Source organism: Egretta garzetta, unplaced genomic scaffold, assembly GCF_000687185.1.
Source record: "Egretta garzetta isolate BGI_Z169 unplaced genomic scaffold, ASM68718v1 scaffold185, whole genome shotgun sequence".
Lineage (NCBI taxonomy): Eukaryota > Metazoa > Chordata > Aves > Pelecaniformes > Ardeidae > Egretta > Egretta garzetta.
In genome coordinates, this window is record NW_009259595.1 from 143802 (window position 1) to 165239 (window position 21438).

Sequence of the window (21438 nt, forward strand, 5' to 3'; positions counted from 1 at the left end):
TGAGTGAGACACATGCTAGCAGAAACTGGCGTGGAAGCAGCTTATCCAGGGACCACAAGTATTGGGTTATCAACAGTTTTGGCTGGTTTTGTTCAGTACTGATGAGGTACCAGGCTTCTTTGCTCCAGCTTTTCCAGTCCCGTCTCCTCTTTCCATTTACATCATCCAGCCTTGAGCATGTTGAGGAAGGTCATCCCTGCCTTGAATCCTCTGCAGCAGCAACCACTTCTCTGTCCTTCATCTCTCTGTTCAGGGAATTCTCTCTCAGCAAGCACTTAGAGGTGAAAGAAGAGTCATGGCACTAGTGTTATGCTGTAGTCCCTGTTCATTGTATTTGCTGGTTCTTTCTTTACTGTGTTTATCTCTTCAGCCACTTAAATTCTGAACTTCATAGCAGGGCCCGTGTGTTGTGTTATGCAGAGCCTGGCACATTTTGTTCCTTGTTCTCTACTGGAATAAATGCAATTAATATATTGATAATCACACACGCACACGTTTGTTTTTTTCAAATCATTGCCCTCTCTTTTCCAGAATCTACTGAGTACCTCCATCTTTTTACAAGAGCCCTTTTGTAAAAGGGGCTGTAGTTGGGACTTTAGCTTGGGCGAAGGGCTGTTTTGTCATAGAAATAATGTAGCTTGGCAAAAATACGCATGTATGTTAACATTCAGTGTATTGACGTGCAGGTTTAGTTATTTTGCAGGACAAAGCCTTCATAGGGTGCTTATGGAAACTGCATTTGTGATTTCCTTAGCAGCAACAACACTAGATACAGCTTTTTTTACATGAATAAAGGATTCCAGTCTTGTTCTTCATGAAACAGCATTAACTGTGTTTGTACAGGTCCTAGCACAATTAGCTTTTGGGCTGTGGCATGGTTTCCTGGCAGCAAATAAATGTCTTTTTCACATTAAAACTAGAGTCTTTATTCAGTGAAATAACACCCTTCGACTCTTGCTCGTGGGCTGCCTTGTGCCTGGGAAGGGAGGAGGTCTGTGCAGGTTTTTTTGGTTGGTTGGTTTGCTCTTCACTCCAGCTTGTTCCTCAGTGAGAGTCATAGCTGTGTGTTTGTAAGGTCACAAACTCAAAAGACTGTACAGAGTTCATGTCCTCACCTAGAAAATACCTAAGAGCTGCAGCAAAATGTTTGCCTGCTGATAAGAGGTGCCCGTGGTTAAAATCAGCATCTTTAAGATGGTCTTTGCAGTGAATGCATTGATTTTGTTAAGCATATGTGCAGCCCAAATCTACATATTCATCCAAAGCTCTTTCTCATTTGAATGTCATATTTAATTTCTTCAAGCTTAATTATGTTCTGCTTTTCAAAAAAAAAAAAAAGTATTTTATTCATTACCTAGAAATGCAGAGTGTCTAGCATGGAAGTGCTAAGTATTCAAAATCAAAGCCAAATATTAGAGCCAGCAGACAGAAGCGTATTAAGAAATTAAATCAGTTTTAAGCTTTTTTCCTCACTCTGATCTGTCATAGAAGGAGGAAAGCTTTGATTAACATCTGACTGTGTCTCACAAGCAAATTGCCAGACATTGCTCAATGGTCATGGTACAGAAGGACCAGAGGATTTAGAAAAAAATGCAGCTTCCCAGTAGGTCACTGACAGAATAAGAAAGCTGGAGCAAAAAGTGCAGTTCATGGGCATGGATGGTTGTGAAGAGGCTCCCAGTTTACTCTTACAATACAGGGGGAGAAGTTTAATCTTGCATTCTTCGGACTGAAGAAGAATGAAGCTGGGCTTTGTCCTTCAGTGTGGCATGTGCCATGCCTTGCTTAGTGCTCCACACTTTATACCCATTTCCTTTTTTTTTTTTTTTTTTTCTGTATAAGGAACCTGAACAAACTTTATATTACTAAGTGAAAATATGTGAGAGTTGTCGGACCCTTCTGTGGGCTATGCTTGCAACTGAGTAAATACTGGCATATTGTGGCATAAAGCTGTAATAAGCTGTTGGGTTTTTTGTCACCCGAACACCTGGGGAAGAGAGGAAATGGTGTTTCCAAGAACAGGCAGGAGAAGGGCAGTGAGGAGGAGAATGGGCATACACTTGGGAAGAGGTGAATGGGCTATCTCCCAAAAATGACAATACCATTCCCTTGGGAGGAGAATCAAGGTCGTGTGTGTCATGTCATGTCGTGTGTGTCGTGTCGTCTGTGTGTGTGTCCCAAAATCAAAGCCATCACGATTAATGTGCCATTTCCACCTGTTGGTGACTGGTGACAGTGGTGGTAAAGCCATCACGATTTCCACCTGTTGGTGACTGGTGACAGTGGTGGCTGCACTGCCTGTGCTGCTGGGTGGGGGTACGGTGTTTCGGTGAGAGCGTGGGTGTCTGGCCTCAGTGCACAAGGGCTGGGAGGAAGGTCTGAGCAGTGGTGGCAGGGCAGCTAAGACGAGTCAAAGCTGTTCGGAAGAAAATATGTATAAAAGCAAGCGACCCTGAGCAATGTTGAGCAGCAGACAAACTGTATTAAGTCCTCCTTCTTAAATTTTAATCTCGTTTGATGTTGGGTTATTTTCACATCTTTTCAAACTGGTTTGGTCACCGGGTTGCGCTGGCTGCTGTCGGACTGCTGCCTTTGAAGCAGGGAAATAGCTGTGTTGTTGCAGCTTCTTTGCCTTGCATCCACCTGCTTTTGTTTGACAAATTCATCGTCCGAATACAGCACTCACTGTGCACTTAACTAGTTTTCAGGTTTCTAAATTATTTGCAGTGTTGCTGGGCTTTGCTAGATTAAAACCATTTACGTTAATAAATCTGGAGAAGCACAGTGGTGAATCACACCCATTATCTTTCCGCTCTGGTCATATTCCTGCATGTTTGGGAAAGCTGTGTCAATTTAGACATGATATAAAACATTACACATGATATGCTTTTTACAAGCAGCTTTTCCTAACAAGATAAAACATAAAATCTCTGAGTAATGTAATTGAACATCTTAAGAGTTAAAATAAGCATAGTCGTCTTTTTCTAGATTCAGGATATTCCATCATATTTTAATGCCTGTGAGTTGTGGATTAAAGAATCTAATTATTCACTAATGAGCAGTAATGGTACATATAAACTAAGGGTCACTATCCTATTACAGGCACCTGATGGTTCACTGATAAGCATTTGGTCATTAGATTGACCATAAAATATAGTCAATAATTGAGGTTACTCATAGAGCAGACACCTTATCAGCTTTAGGCATGGTGGGACAGCTTGTCAGTACTCTGTGTACTGATTGTGCTGTGACTGAGCATATGATTAGGGTATTGAAGCAGGCTGTATCTAATGAAACTGCAGGAAAGGCATAGCAATATTAGCACAACCACTAAATGACTAATGTGTTTTTGTTCCAAGCCTCAGACACTTCAATTAGTTCCAATAAACTCTGATCTAGTGTAGCGGTAGGCAGAGAATTCAGATATTTTGTGTACAAGCTTTCATTACACTAGTCAAAATTTGTAACGTTTTGGGGACAGATGAAATCTGTGTGGCTTTGAATGAAAAATGATGGAAATAATAAAGGCTGTCATTACCATTTTTACTTCATTTTTTCAGTTTTATTTTTGCATTTTTTACGTTTAGAATACTTTCTGAGACAATGCTTAGTGCCTGATTTAAAAGATGAAGCTGACAGCAGCAAATTAGATGTCTGCGTATTCTGCTTTAAGGTCCATTCATGCAGTTCATGTAGGCTTGTGCATATAGATCTAAACTTAGAATGTGTTCCTTAGCATTTTGCACCATATGGAACATTAGTCAAATAATCTCGTTCTTGAAGGCTTTTGTAGAGATACTGATTTTACTGTGCTTCAAACTGTTGCTGAGAAAATAACCCCAGAACCTATTTTTTTTTCCCCCCATAAAGATGCCTTAACTTTCGTAAATTATTTAATATGGTGAAGGATGCAAAATGCCTTTTGTATTTCTGAACGGCCGTTCAGGCTTCAATGATGTGACATTGGAAAGTAACCATAGAAACATGTTAAAAGCATCAACTGAAAATCAGTAGTTTGGTTTGACAGTGATGCAAATTCTGTGAAAGAAGATTATGATGTATTAGGAACACTTGAGGCATATATTACTGCTAACCTGTTAAACCTGATTATTCCATGACTATCAGTACTTTCAGAATTTAATGCAGGAGAAAAAAGCTCCAAAAAATGAAACATACTTTAAGTTGCCATGTTTAAGATGTTTCTAGCTAAATCACTTCAGCCTGTCATTCTCCGTCCTGTTAAAAGCAGGAATTATATTTCTGCTAAGCTCATAATGTAGTTCACCAGTTCTCTGTATTTAATAGCTGTAAACTTTTGCCCTGTACCCTGCTGGGATGCACTGGCATCCTGGCTTTGTGTGGAGCTGGCACAATTTAAATCTCTTTGACAGATAAAGTGGATAACTGGGTTATGAATAAGTAGTAGTTCACCAAAAGGTGAAGAAAATGTGTGATTCACTGGATCCTGAGCTAGACCTTTTTGTGCTGACCTGTGGTGGTTAAGCTGGTCCGTGAGGCTGAAACAGAAGTGCTTGCTGTAGTTACCGGTAGCCACAGTAAATTCTTGGTGAATGACAGGTCAAGGGAAGAAGTGGAATCAGTTGTTAAAGCCTCCTCATTAAGCACAACCCATGCCCGAGAAATCCTATGTTGAGGTGATGCAAGAAAATTAAATTTGAATTAATTATCTAGGAAAGTGGGCTACCAGCTCTTCCCAGTTAAGACTGCGTTGCCGGGAGATACACCCAAAACCCTGCTCGTGGTTCATCTCTACTTTGCAGAGTTGTAGCCGTGTCAGAGGAGCTGTGGGGCTCTTCAGGGGCGTGATGGCTTGCTAGCGTTGACACAGCTTACCCCCTGCTCGGTGCATCAGCTCCTTCGTTAAATGCCCTGCAGGGCCCCACTTTCTCTTGCTACCGTTTGATCGCTGTTGCAAGCCAGCCAGGAAGGGTGGCTGAGCAACCTGCGGCTAGGGGGAGAGCTACACATGTGGAGACGAAGCGGAGCATCCAGCTGTTTCAGGGGAAGCCAGACACGTAATTAGCCTTTTCCCCTTAATGAATCCCTCCTCTGAATCCAGTGTGCTGGAGCAGCCCTGTCTCTGCAGAGCGTCCTCCCCACTGCATGGTGCTGGAGGAGGAGATGCCTTCCTTGGCCCCCTTCTCCTCTCTGCATGGGGCCAGGGAGAGCAAGAAAGTCCTCATGCAGATGTGCAAATGGAGACGGAGCGGGTGCCAACGAAGGGCTTGCCTCGTCTTGCCGGTGCCATGCCGCGGCTGCTGGAATGTGGTTGCTAGCTGTCCCCAGAGAGCAAACATGACCCTCACGTAGCATGGTGCTATGCAGGGACAGGAGACAGGGCAGGGTGTGCAGCATGTGCAGTATCTTGTATCATCTTAGGGCAGCTTTAGCTTTCCTAGTTGCTGTGGCAGCATAATACTGCCTATAATTAAGGGCAAACAAAACAGTGTATGCTTTAGGTAGATCCCGTTTCGCATTAGCCCGTAAGGAGGATAAATTAGAAGATAAGCCTCAATTTAGTAGGCTTTGTTCTTGGAGACAGAAATGACTCTCAGGACAGCATGTTTAAGAGCAGAACATCATTACTGGTATCATTGCTAATACTGCATCATACATTTACACAGTGCTTTATCAGCAAATGGTAAGCCAGGCTCCCTGCTATGAAGAGCTCATCCGTGATGACTGTGAGACTGATGGGGCAAACAGAGATGAGACACAGAGCTGTAGTTCAGCAACTGGAGGAGGTAAAGAAATGGCAGTAGCTGAGAGGAGAGGGAAGGTAAGAGTTTTGGATGGTGGCACCGCTGAAAGCACGAAAAATGTCCCAAAGGCCGATAGATCTGTGATCAGGATATGGCTATTTAATTAGAGGGGGGAGGCAGCGAATCATTAGCTGTGCTGAGGAGCCAGTGGTGAGGATTTGGGAGAGCCTGAGGGAATTGGCTGAGAAAGTGAGGGTGGTGGTGACCAGATGAAGCAGCATTGGGCATCTAGGGGTCATTTGTCTTAGATAACTTTCCAGTGCCAGTGTAGAGGGTTAGGGAACATTATACAAACCAAGGAGAGATCGTGCAAGGCATCGGTGCCAGGGAGATGTTTGAAAGGAGAAGCCTTACCTGGGTACCACGGGCCACAGGGGTTGTGTGGGAGCAGACTGGGCTACGCTGGGGGTGGCAAAATGAAGCAAGGAGGGAGCCTGGTACCAACCAGATTGGCAGGAAAAAGGAAAAGGAAGAGACAGTGAGAGAAGGGGAAAAACTGGATCTAGTGATGTAGGAAACTCATGGTGAGGTTGGGATTTTGGAGAGGATGTTCTAGGTCTTTACTCCAGTGTCATAGCAAAAGCAGAATTGGGGCACAACAAAACACTTGCAGTGTCTCCTGCTGACCAGATGCCTTAAAGATCTTTATCATGTGAGGCTGCCTCTGGGGAGGGCTGATTTTTGTCAGCCCCCAAGTATCTTGATGGATAACACAGGAGGTTCTGGAGCACCAGAGGCAGCCCCCCCCAGGAGATGAGGTGACTTTTTGGGTGGCCCTAGGTGGGTCAGTGTAGATCGCTGTTGCAGCAGTTGGGTCTTGGATTAGCTCTATATTCTGAGACCTTCATGATGCCCAGGAGGAAGAGCAAAGCAGAGTAATTTAAAACAGATGTGCTCACAGATATGTTGGAGTGGAGAATCTATGCCTTTGGAGCCACCCAAGTTTGAATTTATTTGTGGGGGTAAATGGTGGTCAGTGGAAGGGATTTTAGACTAGGGAAAGCCTGAAGTATTTATGGAGAATTTTGACTGGAGTCATGCAGATATTTCTTCTTCCTTCGTCCTCTCTCTGATCTTCTGGTTTCCTGAACTTAATATTTTCTCTCTTAATGTAAGGATTTTTGATATGATCCTTTCTATATTTTCTCATTCATCCATAGCTGAATGCACCTGCTTATTCCGTTTTCCTGAACATATGGAATCTCACTGTTGTCTAGCTACCAGAGTCTCTTTCTTCCTGCCCTTCCTAGCTTGTCAAGAGGAGCACTTCTCTCGCCTTCCCCCCACCCCAGCCCTTCTGCTTTTTTGGTTCCTGAACACCAGTGCTTGTTCTGACTCCGTTATTTGGGGCTCCTCAGCTTGGCGGCAGTGGCAGCTGCACTGGTGGTTTTGCTGCAGTGGGAAGCATTCCATAGGTAAAACGATAATGGTGACTTCCCTGCAGGGATGTAATTTCACAGTTTGCACCTGTTTTGCAACTTTATTAGCCACTATCACACTCTTCCAGCAACGTACTTAACTATTTTAATACTTCATGAAGACAGACAGACTTAGCAGGCAAAAGAGTAAGGTCGGACTGATGGTTAATCAAGTATTTAGTTCTCATGGCTGACTCGCAGCCACTCTAGCAGTCAGTTTACTATGTGCAGGATGCGGTTTGCAGGGCAGATGGACTTCCAAGTGACACTGTCTCTGTTCTGAGCTAGACCGCTTTGCTTGCATGTGCTAGTGGCAAAAGGAGACATCCCACATTGTTGTTTATAACAAAAATGAAATGTCAAGCCAAAATAATGCACCAGCGCTAGAGCCGCAGTGCGTGATCAACTGCAGGGTTCCTCTGAAGGTGCCTTTAAATTCTCTGTGAAAGAGCAGTGAATTTTGGCTTTCTAAAACTTCCCTCATCCTTCCTGCTGGAGGATGTAAGATGTTTCTTTTGGCAGGACATTTCGAAGAGCATAGCCAGTACCTCACTCAGCATTAGTGCTGCTTTGCCGGTCATCACAGAGTGATGCTCTTGGGGTTGCTTTCTGCTTTGTTGGACTTTCTGTGTCCTCAATGGTGGAGCTCACATATTAAGAAGCACTGCCCTATGGAGTTTTTACTGTGAGGAAATGACTCAGTGGAAGTTAATCAGCATAAAATGAATCTAATCTAAATGTTATTAGTGAAGCTAGTTGGGAGTCCAGGGCAAGCTTCAGAATATTCCTTGATAATGTCTCTCAAGCAGGTCTTCAGGAATTGCTTATTTCTGCTGAAATTTGAAGTTCGCATCTTCGGGTCAGAAATAATCACATCTCTCTGTCTGCAGTGATAGAAGAACATGCATCTCGCGTTTCCCTGCTAAGTGCTATTTTAAATGGTGCTGCAATTTCAGCCTATTATACCTCTGAGAAGTATCGTTTCAGAACTGGTGTCAGTTGAATAAATCACAGGAACGCTGGGCTTTAAGAAGCCCATGTGTCCCTCCTTTGTTTAAAAATACTCATTGTGAGGGCATACAACTTCTGTACCTGGGTGATTTCCACTGCATCATTTAATGCTGTCAGTGACCATTTAACTCGCTAACAGTAGGAATAAGTAAATGCCCCCCTGGGAAGTTATTTGCTTGGCAGTATAGGTGTCAAGCCTTTGACTAAGCATCTGGAATAAAACCTGGCTGGAGCAGGGATGGATCCTCTGTGGGTTTTCTAGATGTGCACTAAAGTGTGGAGCTGAGGGAGCCGGAGGTGATGAGGAAGGTATGTCTGTGGGGATGCTGTGTTGGGGTGAAGGAAGGTAACCCAAAAACATAACCCAGAGCTTTTATGGTAACGGAGGCTTTACGATCTTAGATGCTGACTTGTGTTTAGACTGCTATATGTGACTGGGAATGTGAAAATATTGGATATCCCCCTTGTTCTGTCCCCCTCTTTCCTGTCTGATGCTTGCCTGAACCTCGTGCTTCAGATTAACCCCTCGTTAGCCGGGTACTGCATTTTCTCTCTCATCCTTCCCAATCACAAATGTGCCTGTTTCTTCCCTGGAGCAGCCTGAATGAGCAGAATGCTTTTGCTTTTCATACCAGATTGTTTTTGATGAATAGCATGGTGTGTAATATCCTTTGTAACAAAAATAATTTATTGCCCGATAAGGTATTTTGATACTGGCTGCTTTCTGTATACCAGGAGCTGATGTTGCAGGGCAAAATTTTAAGTGATCTATTTCAGTAATTAGTTTAATAATGAACGGCTAGTTAGCACCATTGTTTCTGTTTCATTACTTTGTCATTTTAAAAATGTCTTTATTACTTTTTCTTGATAGAATACAAATGAGACTAGGATCTTATTTTCCTCAACCTGACTATTTCATGAGTCTATGGCAAATAAGTTCAACTTTTTTTGCCTAAGGAGCGTGCTTAGATTGATGTGGTTCTGCCTGCTTTAGCTCAGTTAGTTCATGAAACAGAGCGAGGACATATTGCTGGCATTCAGGTAGCTGTATTTTCAATACGTAGCTAGCTAGGCAGTCTGCAGCCTGGGAACTGACATATTTCTATATTAGGTGTTGACAGTCTTGCTTACATAAAGATTAACCTACACAGGTTTTCAGCAGTTTGTCATATGGTACAATTGTAAACAGCAAGTATGGAAGTACAGCAATATGTTCATCTGCTCTTGCTTTGTTTAACGTCATTAGTGAGCAGAGCTGGAAATGGTATGTGGCAGGCTGCAGTGACTCGCTGTTATTCTGGTGTATCTCTCTCTCTCTCTCTCTCTCTAAAAGTCAGTTCCTGAACCCTGATCCTGTCTGCTGAAGCAACGTTCTTTGGCCAGAAAAGTGTCTTCAATCCGCAAGCTGAGGAGAATATGGAGCTGACGTCACTCATGACAATTTCATAGCAGTGACCTCAGAAACTGCTGGTTTGGGAGAGTGGAAAAAATGGTTGGAGTGTAACAGTCGGTGATCGTGAAGATCTGTGCTTTGGTGTTCCTTAAAGCTGGGGAAAAATTACAGATAAGAGCTGTGAAAATTCCTTCCTGGTTTCCTGTATGCAAATCGCTTGAATGCTTGAAAATGGGTTTGGTTGGTTGCTTCCGTTTAAATAATGTGTAGCGGAGAGGAGGGATCAGCTTTTGGGTCTTTACAGCATGAGGAAGCTCTTCAGATGTCGGGGATAGCCTGCAGGTTTGCTTTAACTTGTCATATTCCAGAGGTCTGTTTGAGTTTATCCCAAATGGGTTTGCCTGGTCTTTCTGTGTGGTGCCTGATTTCGTGTGAGTCTTGACTATTGCTCGTCGATGCATTAAGTCTGAATTCTGTACTTTATGAAGATCTGAACAGAGTAGAGGGAGGGAAACATGGGTTATCAGAAATCAAGGAAACTTGACCTGTGAGGAAAGACTGGAGGGATCGGGACTATTTAATTTGTAAAAGAGGAGACTGAGGCGTAGTAGTGGTCTTCATACAGATAACAGCTGCTGCAGCAGAAGGTAGTAAGGTCCTCTGCACATCTGCTGGGGAGGGGGGGGAAACAAGGAACATAAATTCAGCAAGGCAGACTTACGAGAGACATGAGGTGTGAATTTTCTAACAGTAGAAATACTTAAAAACTGGAATTGATTGCCTTGGGAGGTTGTGGACTTGCTTTCACTGGAGGTTTCTAAGAACAAGTTGGACAAATATATATTGGGAATGTATTAGGTAAAGTTCATCCTACCATGGAGCAATGGGAAAATGTAGATAACCTCTTAAAATCCCTTCTGGACCCATCTTCCCTGATCAGCTGTGAGCAGATGATGTTCCTAATATGTCAACGTAGCTGATTTTTATTTCTGCCTTGCTGATTTTAATAAGAGATAGTAAGAGAAAATTAAGAGGTCACTCAAAGTGAGAGACTGAAATTCAAGCCTGAATTGCAAGATTATGCTATATGTAAGAGGCAAGGCATGAACTTAATCTCATATTGGAGATACTTTCTGTCATAACGTCACCTTGGTGATATCTCCACAATATTAGATGTGGTTTGACATTTTGGAATGTTTCAGAATAATGTTTTTCTATTGGAAGTTTATTACCATCACCCATTATAAAAAATGCTATTGTTTGAGGCTGTGCATTGTGATCCAGATGAACTAATTATTTATTGAGGAAGTTGAACCACTGAAATAAGGAACATTAATTGTTCTTCCTGGCAGTGCTTTTTGACAGCATTGCTGGGACAGCAAAGCATATAAAGGTTTGGTGCTGTACTTGTGTAATGGTACTGAAGCGAAGAAAGCTTTTATATCCTCCTGAAGCTATATATGCATCACAGGAACCTAGTAAGCTTGTTCTAGGGGGAAGAAGAGGCCATAACCTCAAAATTTAACATACATTTTATAAGTGACTCCTCGGACAAAATTTATTGTAGGAATACAGATGGTGCCTGTCCTTTCCAAACCTTCATGACAGATTTAGATATTCTCAGTTTTCTGTTTTAAAGTGTCTCTTTCTGAACCAGATTTTATTTTCCAAATCGAATGCCATTAGTGGAAACTGATACCTTGTTTATTTTTAAGTCTGCCTGGGATTTTGGGTAGCAACTGGACTCTTGTATTGTGCTACATTTCTAATTTTAGAACCACAAATCAAACAGTAATAGCAATAATAAAAGTAATAATGCCAACCAACTTTGTGCTGTGAGTTGCGGAAGGCTCGGGACAGAGTGCTGGAGGGTGTATTGTAGGACATCCGTCTATTTGTTGTCTGTATTGACGAGTAATTAAGGAAACAATAACTGGAACTGCAGATACAATGACAGACTGTGACTTTCCCACTGCTTCCTTTGGAGCTGGTTTGCAGTGGGAAAGTTTTGGGGTATTTTTTTATGTGGCGGAGGAGTGATGCCTTGTTGGGCTGGGAACTGGGAAAGTTTGGAAGAGCCTTGCTTTAGAGTAGACTGATTCCCAACATAAACCTGTGTCCAGAATTTTGCAAGCTTTGCAGAGGGTTCAGAATCAGGAGAAAAATTGCTCCCGTGATAGCTGTCAAGGTCAAACCAAAATTCTTTGAGTAAGTGTACTCTTGAGTAAACTCCAAAGTTCAGGATACTTAAGGCTTGGGCTGTACCATTCTTTGGCCTTGACCCTCTCCGTGAAGCCCTTAAGCATTCTCACAATATGAATAATGACAGTGATCTCTGAAAGATAAGGCTGGCTAATAACACTAAGACTGTTAATGTGTAGTGAGTCATGCTGAAATGAATGTGCAGAAGTTTTCTTTTGTTATTGTCAGTGGAGCTTATAATGGGAAGCAGGACTCCCAGTTCTATTTCTGACTTGTGGCGCTTGTCCATAAACCCACCATGTCAGTTAAGTCCTCTGGATCTCTCTCAGTTGGCCCATTTGTAGTATGTGTCCCAGAGTTTATTCCACATCACTCTTCCTTCTGAAGCTTAATAAATTCCACCAAGTGTTAAGCAAAAATTTTATAATTTTGCATTGTTATAAAAGTTTCAAATATTTTTTTCTTTTTCATAGAGAAATTAGGCCCAGAAGGAACACTGTTCTTTAGGAATTTGAATTGTGCTATTTACTTTCACAGTGCTAATGTGCAGAGTATGTACAGTGAAAGTAAGCTAGAAGCAGCGTGCTGTACATCAGAATATCTGAAATGTCATGTTAACCACATAGAATTTAAAATAAAACCTGTACGGTTCTTTTTATCCAGTGTTGTAGCTACTGTTGTTGCACAGTCTTATTCCCTAGGTGTGGAGCATTATGTAATTGATCTGGCCATGCTTTTCCTCTCTGGTCTCATCCATGCATGGCAGAGAAGCTGATAATCTGTAAATTGTGTGGGGGAAAGAGCAGGTTAGAGACTGTCCCTTGTCATTTGATATTTGAGTGCCCCTGCATGTGCCATATATTAGTTTTATTTTCTACCGTGACTCCGAGCTATGAGAAAAGAACTCTCCAGAGCATCTTAAAAGATATCTATTAAAGATGGAAAGAGTTAAGCAAAACGCAGACAGTAGATCTCACAGCCAGGAGTAAAAATAATATACATGGGTGTCTCTCATGCTTTAATTGGAAGAGAGGCATAGGAGCGTGGAGCTTAGTTTCCCTTGCAAGAACGCTTTGTAGCAGAGTGCTTGGTGGAGGCTGAGTGGGGAAGTGAAGGTAGGTGGTAAGCGTACATCTGTGTCAAGGCTGTGACAAAATGCTTGGAAAATGCCCAGAAAAACAAATGATGGTAACACTTAAGTTTTGCATTGTTTTCCCTAGAGTTCATAATTTTCCCTGTGAGGAAACAGAAGTTGATATTGGAAAAGGTCAGGCAGCCTCTGTAGTGCTGAAGATGAATGTGAGGGCCTCCTGTGCAAGATTAAATTTGAGAAAAAGAAGCAAATCAGGAAATATGCATGGCACCTAATTAGGCTCCTGCAGTGATCTGGTATGAGCCCAGCTTCTGACTTGCTGGTGCTAGGCAAAACTGGCCCAGTTTATGGGAGCTTTGCCTTCCCTGTCTTCATGGGAGAGATTCAACCTGAGGAAAGGAATACTGGAGAAAAAAAGTACTGGAAACTTAAGTGTAAATTCACTAATGGGTTGTTGGATAAGGACTGCAGAAAATCCAGAACTCTGGAGTGTCTCGGAAGTGGCTCCCTTTCATGAATTTTACTGAAGTAAGGAGTTTCGTGGAGTTGGATTTTTAGTTTAGTTGGGCCCGTGTCCAAACCAGCCTGGGCTATATTTTGGCCTAATGAGTACTTGGCTGGGATGCCATCAAGTATATTGCTGGTGCTGCAAGAAGTGCATAAGGATTGATGAGTCCTTACGTGGTGCTCTTCGCCGGGACCAGTCCAGGAGCCCAAGCGAAGCATATGAAGGCTGCTGCCCAGCTGGTTCTGGTAGCAGTTAAAGAACTGGCTGTGCTTTTTATACGAGCTGAGGATGGCAGTTGCATTCATATTCAGAGTCTACAGTTTGATAGTGATGTTTCGTTGTGCCTGAATGGCCCTATTCTTTCCATTAGATCCTTAACTTTTCCCTTTTAGAAAAAAAAAAAGCCAACCCCCAAAACCAAACCCAACAAGCTGTTTGATACTGCTGCTACAAGATGTCTGTGACGTTCCTACTCCAGAAACAACCTCATTTTAATGTTGGGCAAAGTAATTCTTGCATTCAAACATGAAGAGGTTGTAATGAAGCTTTGTGCACTGCTACCTGAGAAGAGACGCTTTTAAATGTGAACCACATACATCATTATTAGTGCAGTTGGCCTGTTGCCCATCAAAGCACTGATTATTTTCTGCAGCAGCTACTCCAGTTCCTCTGCTTTTTCAGTTTCCTGTTATCTCACATGGACATCAGTGGTCCCTTTGCCAAATTTTTTAGTAAAATCATGGCACTCCAGACTCATAGGAAGAGGATTTATCAGCACTATAGCAGTTAATTGCTTTAGCTGGCATATGGCACTCTCCTTTGAACAGAGGAGATGCAGAAAGTGTGTGAATGCTATTGGAAGTGAATCACTTTGAAAGTTGTTCTGTCTTGGTGGGGAAGTTAAGACAACTAGTAATGGATTTAGTATCTTAGATCTGCTTTTTGAAATGGTCCAAAACTGTGTTAGTGAGCTATTTTGAGAGATGCTGTACTTTAAAAGGGCTGAATTTTCTGTTTATTTGTTTATATACTTTGTTTATCTTGGCCTTTTTGGGTGCACTTATTCATTGAGTGTTAGTGCTTAGGTGCTTGAATACACAGTTCCTGAGTAAATTTGTCCTTTGTATCTCATTCTCTTTCATGGATGTTTCCCAGAGGAGCTCCTTCAGCCAGATCTATTGAAGGAATAATTATTTCATCAGGATTTAATGTATACCTTGATTGCACTTTGAAGACATTCTCCTGAGAAGTTTTTATCATTTTAACAAGGGATCATAGCATGCAAACAAGGAAATAAACATTATCTTTCATATTAATCAACAAGATGATTAAATAATAACCACAGTTGTTAATTGGTACTTGGAGATAGAGGGTAATGACTGTCTTGAATTCCACAATGAGAGTACCAACAGGTAGAAGCTCTTTTCTGCACAATAAAGCTGCATATAATTTAGGAAGCATTACAGTTTTAATCTGCAGCTGCAACCATAGTGAAGTTGTGCAACTGTTTGCCTGGTATCCCATTTCAGGCATATGTTTTCATACTGAATGAGATATTAGCAGGGGATTTGAGGTTTAGGCAGTTAAATCAGTTCTCATTGCCACCAAAACCCCGAGGTTCTGTATAAACCCATGCGTGCAGCGTTTTGCTTTGCTGTGGGACACAGTTCCTGCTGGTTTCAGGATGCGGCAGGAATCAAAAGCTGCTTCTTTCCTCGTAGGCAAGAGTCCAACTTGTCCCTCACAAGACAGTGGCTTCTGGCTCCCTCTGAGTTTGGAACTACAGCCTCATTTTTTATCACACAAGTCTTTGTCTTTTTCTAAATGCTGCAGTGTTTGTAGAGGGAGAAGGAAGCACGTAGGGGGTCTGCACCTCTAGAAGCTGATGAAGGAAAAAGGTCCAGGAGTTTAACACATGCATTTGGGAATGAAGAGCATAGGACTGGGGATTTTGGAGATCTGTGTTGAGAGTGCTGCCCCTCGTACTGACTAGCTGTCTAATCTTGACCCAAGTGACTAATTTTGCTCTCAGACGCAACCAGTTCTTTGTACTGTAACTCATTTGAAGCAAGCAGTGCTGATGGAAGAAACTGTGCAGCCCTCCTGCTCTCAGTGTTCGTTTTTGCTTCTAATCTACCATAAATAGAACTAAAGGAAGAGTTTCTGACTCAGCCTGAGACTGATGACTGGATTCGTGGCAAGGTTAGGGGCCTAGATTTACCGTGAATTAGGTATGACAGTAAAGCACAGCCTTAGTTTCTCCATATGCCTGTTGCTTATAATACCTCACAGATGCTAATGCCAGCTCATAGTTGCTGAAAAGTACTTGGAGATCCTGGGCTGAAAGGCATGATGAAAATATAAAGTACCCATTGTATAAAGGGACTTTTTGTTGTCACATATTTGTAAACCAGTTTTTCCAAAGTCACAGGCCTTTATATTGTAAGCGTGGACCAGAATAGCTCTTTGTCCCCAGAAGACCTGTTGGCATTGGTAGCATGGTCTCAGGTCACCCACAGCTCCTGGCAGTGTGACGCTGCATTTCTGATGGTTTAACACTCATTCAAAGTCATGTTGGAAGACAACACGTTGGATGCTTTTATGATATGTGTCTGAGGGTGGGCCATCTACTGACAGTCTCAGGGTCAGATCACACATGTCTTATTCAGGTGGAAAAATTGTCCTTGGCTTTCACAGAGCCAAGATTTCACCCTCACTGCCACCCCCGGTTGCCCAGCGTGTGCTTACTAACACATATGTTTGTTCTACTTAACTCTGCAAGGTGATTTTTTCCCACGTCAGTTTTGATATAGAGTCAAGTTTCTGTTTTTGTTTCTTGCTATGCTGTTTGCTGTTGCTGAAGGGGAAGAGCAGAAATACTGATTATGTTCCTATTCTTATTCACGAGGAAGAATGTTACAATTTTAATTGTATGTTTTAATTTTTCCTTCTTCATCTTTCAAGTTTTGAAATTCTGCATTTCAAAAGCAGGATCATTATCATTCAGAACATTAAAGCATGTCTCTTTAATAGCTTTCCTTTTTAATATGAAAGAATGGAATTGAGGAGGAAAAACCAATCTGTCTTGAAGGAAATTCTCTGTTATCTAAGGATTTTCAGTGCAGCCAACAAGAGAGGATCTTGAGCTCAGCTGACTCGGAGTGTTATTCTCTGCCTCGAGTAACTTGTAGAGTACAAAGAACCACTTTCATAATGTTATCACCAGCAAAGTCCATCTGGTCCTACCAGTGACAAGGGGATTATTTCAGCTTTTTATTATGTCAGTGAGATTTCAGCATTTTAGGATTCAGCTGTCAAGCTGTTGGGGGAAAGGGGAAAGTTAGATTATAATTGGAACTCTGTTGGGGGAGAAATTAACTGAATATTTTGCCAGTAATTTTTCTACCCATATTTCCTTCTATTAGTCTCCTGATGGTTTGTCCTTATGAAATCAGATTAGAACGCAATGACTTGATTTGTTAAGCAGGCAGTGATGACAATGAGCATCTGTTTGTCTGGTCCAGATTCCCATTAACATCTAGTAACGTTGTCCTTTCTTGCTATTACTTTTATACAGAGCAGCACAGAAGCTTAACCTGTCTTCGAAGAGAAAGAAATACCATCCGCCCCTGCCACACACACACGACTTCTCTATTTATGCTACTAACTTTAGTGGCATCCTGCAGCTCTGTCCTCCCCCAGCACCACCATGCCTTCTGAGAGCTGTGTCCAAAATCAAGGACAACCCTGGCATTGGAAAGGTAACTTTGGATTTCGATTTTTTTAAAATAGCTTTCTAGAGGAATTCTAACAGGGCTGGAAGCTTTCAGCCGAGAACAGGGTTGGATAGGCTCAAGGGAAGGGTCTTGGGATAGAGATGGCCACAGCCATTTGAATCTGCCCGAGAGCTGTTGTCACCTGTTGACTTTGGAAAAAACTGGCAGCCTCAGAGCAGATTCAGTGCTAGAGCGTTGGCTTCCTTGAAGCCAGTTAACATCGTCGACAACAACATTGGCAAGGGTTGTTTTGTCCTTTCCTCTGTTACAGTAAGAGACAAAATTTCCTCTGACATCATTGGTCCAAACCCAATGCACATACAGGCTTCACCTTTGGCAGAAGTAGTCTCTGCGTTGCCAGCAAGGCTCAGTCGCTGGTGATGGTGCTGTCTGTCTGCTCGAGGCTAAGGAGATTACGTTGAGGGGGCTTTGTTTCCCTCTGCTTCACGTTGTAAATCAGGAGTGTTGAAATGAAGTAGCAGGAGAGAAATACATGTTTCTCCCACGTAGAAAATACAGCACTTTTCAAATTGTAAAGTTTGTGCTAATTTTATTTAAAATTAATTAAAATACAACCCAGTTATTTAGAGCTTTATTCATATTTATAACTGTTTAATCATCCACACAGCAGAGTCTGAATACTTATTTACATAGATTACAAGAGATTAGCGTTTGAAGATAGAACTGAAGTATGCAATGTGCACAGGAGAGCTGAAATATGCACCTTGAGTAACCATACAAATCAGTATTAGCATAAAGAGACCGTCAGCCTAAATACCTATAGCTGACACAGTTGCTCACAGAGAGTACTCTGTATTTCTTCAGTCAGTGAGTTTGTGCTAAATGGAGAACAAAGGAGTAACTGGGGATATTTTAAACAGGTGGAAACACAGATGAAAATGTGGTTTCTTCTCTTGTTTTTCCAGCGTGTTAGAAAAGAGGATGTAGTATTAAATGGTTGAATACAGCAAACCTGGCACAGGAATTTAGAGATTCCCAGCTGGAGGAGGGTTTGCTTAAGGAACACCCTTTCTATATGTGAGTTTTAGCAGAGCCCATTTGTTGCACCTGCCTCTTCTCGGTGAGCACTTCTCGGTGAGCACTTGGCTGTGTTACCAGGAATAACAGGGAGAGTGACATTTCTGAGGCTCTTTGCCGTAGGAAGACCTTTAATGCATGGTTATATCTCCCTGTGCCTGCAGCTCAATAAAACTGTTGTTGTACCTCACTGCACTTGTGTGCCTGCAGCTTTGTGTGCCTGCAGCTGTGCGTAGCCAAGAGACTTAAACCTTTTTTCTGGTGCTTTGACGGTGGCCAGTGGAGCTTACCAGCATGACTTGTGCCTCTTGGAAAGCTCTGGTTTACCTGGTGTCTTCAAATAGATCAACAAGGTCTAATAAAGATAAAGTGCATGATCCCAGATGGCAGGAGTTTATATGCCTTAGGTCATGTGGGTCTACCTACTTTCTTCACTAGTGAGCAGAGCGGAGGGCTTTCAAAAGGAAGAGCTCTACCAGAATGCCAAGGGGCATGGCCAGACCTAGCTGTGTGAGCTTCTCCTCCAACATGGGATATATATGTATCCCATGCTGGCAGTGTGGGTGGTATTTCTCTCCTGCCTGGCACGCTACATCAAGAATTTCCAGATTTTATGGGTCAACAAGCTACTATTGACCCTCAAAAGTCTCTGTTGTTTAGCTCTCAGCTGAAAACATTATTGAAAATACTGTCTGTTTGGGCCCAGGGTTCCAGCTGTGTCCTTCTCACCACATACTTGTTGACCACAATTTGGAAGAATCCTGTGCTGTGCTGGAAAGGATAAGAGCTCTCTGCTAATTGAATCAGCCCTTTAGTCTTCAGATGAGATCTAGACCATCCAAATGGTGATGGCATGTGCTAGTTACTAGTTTTAATGCTTGTTTTCTCTGATCCACAGCCTAAAATGTGCAATACCTATTAAATGTCTCCCTTAACCCATTCTTCTTTTGCAACTTGTTAAATTATAGTGTTTGCCCATAGAAAAAATCCCTCCAGAAATACAGCTTTTTGTAAAAATTGTGAGTCAGCACAGATTTTTTCAATGAAAGAGTTGTCAGGCATTGGAATGGGCTGCCCAGGGAAGTGGTTGAGTCCCCATCCCTGGAGGTATTTAAAAGACGGGTGGACAAGGTGCTTAGGGACAGGGTTTAGTGGTGGATGGCAGGGTTAGGTTGATGGTTGGACTTGATGATCTTGGAGGTCTTTTATAACCTGAACGATTCTATGATTCTGTGATTTTATGAAATTAAATCTAATCCTAATTCTTAGAATTTGTGATCAAAGGAAAAGTCAGTCCTATGTAAATGTTCTTTTAGTACTAAACACTGATAGTTTCACCTTCTCTGAGCAGTGCCAAGGAGCGTTTGGTAGCATTTAGCCCACTGTGCAGTAACATTCTTTATAATTTCCTCTTCACCAGCTTCTGCTGATCAAAATTCAGTCAGCTAGTATCTCGTTATGAGGGTGATGGGAATAAAGTAATTACCTTTCTTCCTCACTGCTTCAAGTATCATAGCAATTGAGAGAAGAATCAGCAAACACTGGCAGATGTGCTGTAGTCCTCTGTTAACTTCAGTCCCTCTTCTTCTAACAGCTTTTTGCTTTACACTCTTCCTGGTTATCTTTTTCCGTGGCTTTTTCTTTCAGCCTGTCCCATAATAAGTACGAGATGTGCATAGGGGACAGAATCAGTGATGGATTCTGGAGTCACTTTTTCCTACCGCAGCGTCTGTGGCTGTGACTGGTGCTCTCCTTGGTTTGTCTGATCGTTCCCAGGTCAGCGGTGTCCCTCACCCTGTTACTACCGCGTGGTTACAGTGAGTTAAGCAGCTGGTGGGGCAGCCTTTTCCTTCTTCACCTCCCAGCTTGCTGCTGTTTTGTCTTTCATGGTTAGTTATGATGGGGAGAACTGGTTCCTTGCTGGCTTCTGCTGTACAGGTAAGAATGTAGCAGTGCCGATGGGCTGCCTAATTCCCACCTAACTTCACCTTACTAAGCTGAGAATGACCCATTGAAGACCAGTCCTTATTCCCCTCAAGGGAGTGATTTCTCTGAGCACAGATAGCTTGACAAGTTTTAATTCCCTTCTTGTCAAATAGTTTCTTTCAGAGCAGGACAGGATTCTATAGAGCAACATGCCTTTTCTTACTGTGAAGGGGCTCAAGAGAGAAAATTTAAGGAGAAGAGTATAAGTTATGTGAGAATGAAAAATAGAGTAGCAAACTGGAAACCCATGGAGTGTCCTAGATACTTCAATGGGAGCAATGTGGCTCCCTTTATGAAAAGCTGAAGAGATGAATGATGTGTCAACTGTGTGGAAATACCGTTTATATTAGGAGGGAACTAGTGAGTAAGGCCTGAATACTACAAGGACTAATAATTATCTGTTGTGAAACACTCTAGATAGTCCCATTTCTTTTGTAAATCTGCTGAAAGCTTAGACCAAAGTACATGTTGAAACATTTACAATGACCGATGTGATTAGCTTTCTGTATTTCCCCTGTGATGGTAATTCGTAACATTTTTTCCCCCCACTGATGCTCAGGGTTGTCTTTTAGCAGGTATTCAATACATTATTAGAGACACAGGAACGGAATGTTGAAAATGTGATGTCACTTTGGGGCCAAAAGGGTAAAAAAGGGTCCAGAGGGAATCTAGAAGTATAGTGTTGTAAGGCTGACTTTCAGACCAGGCAACCAGGCAAAGTGGTTGAAACAATAATAAAGGTAGAAATTAGCAGGCAGGGATTAACGTGATATAGTAGGGATCAGCTGATGGAGCTTTTACAGGTGGAACACATACGTTAGTGTCCTGTGGAAGAGTCAGTGAGCATTTGAAGAGGGGTGGTCTGGTTGATAGAGTGTATTTGGATTTTGAAAAAGCTTTTGACAAGTGCCCTGACCTAGGTTTCTTAAAAAACCCCTAAGCTGTCATGGTATTCTCTAGTGGTTTAAAAACTGGTAGGAAACGAGAGGGCAGATTTCACACTGGAGCAGAGTTAGCAGCGGTGTCGTATGGAGGTCCTCGCTGCTCGGTGTCTTCCTAAATCGGATGAGGTGGTGAAGCTGCGTATTCAGAGCAGCCAAAGCTGAAACTAACTGTGAAGACTTGCAAAAAGATCTCATGGCACTGAGTTACTGAGTGGATGAAGAGGCAGATGAACTTTAGTATTGATTAACACACGGTAGTGTACGTAAGAAAAGGAGCTCTAACTAT

At 42.3% G+C, this 21438-nt stretch overlaps 1 protein-coding gene across 1 annotated transcript in view; it reads left to right on the forward strand.

Moving 5' to 3' along the window:
- KIF26A (kinesin family member 26A) overlaps positions 1 to 21438 on the forward strand; it is a 68099-nt gene that overhangs the window by 20435 nt on the left and 26226 nt on the right. Inside the window, 1 exon segment of the mRNA XM_035893689.1 lies at positions 16986 to 17169. Coding sequence (XP_035749582.1) covers positions 16986 to 17169 — 184 coding nt within the window.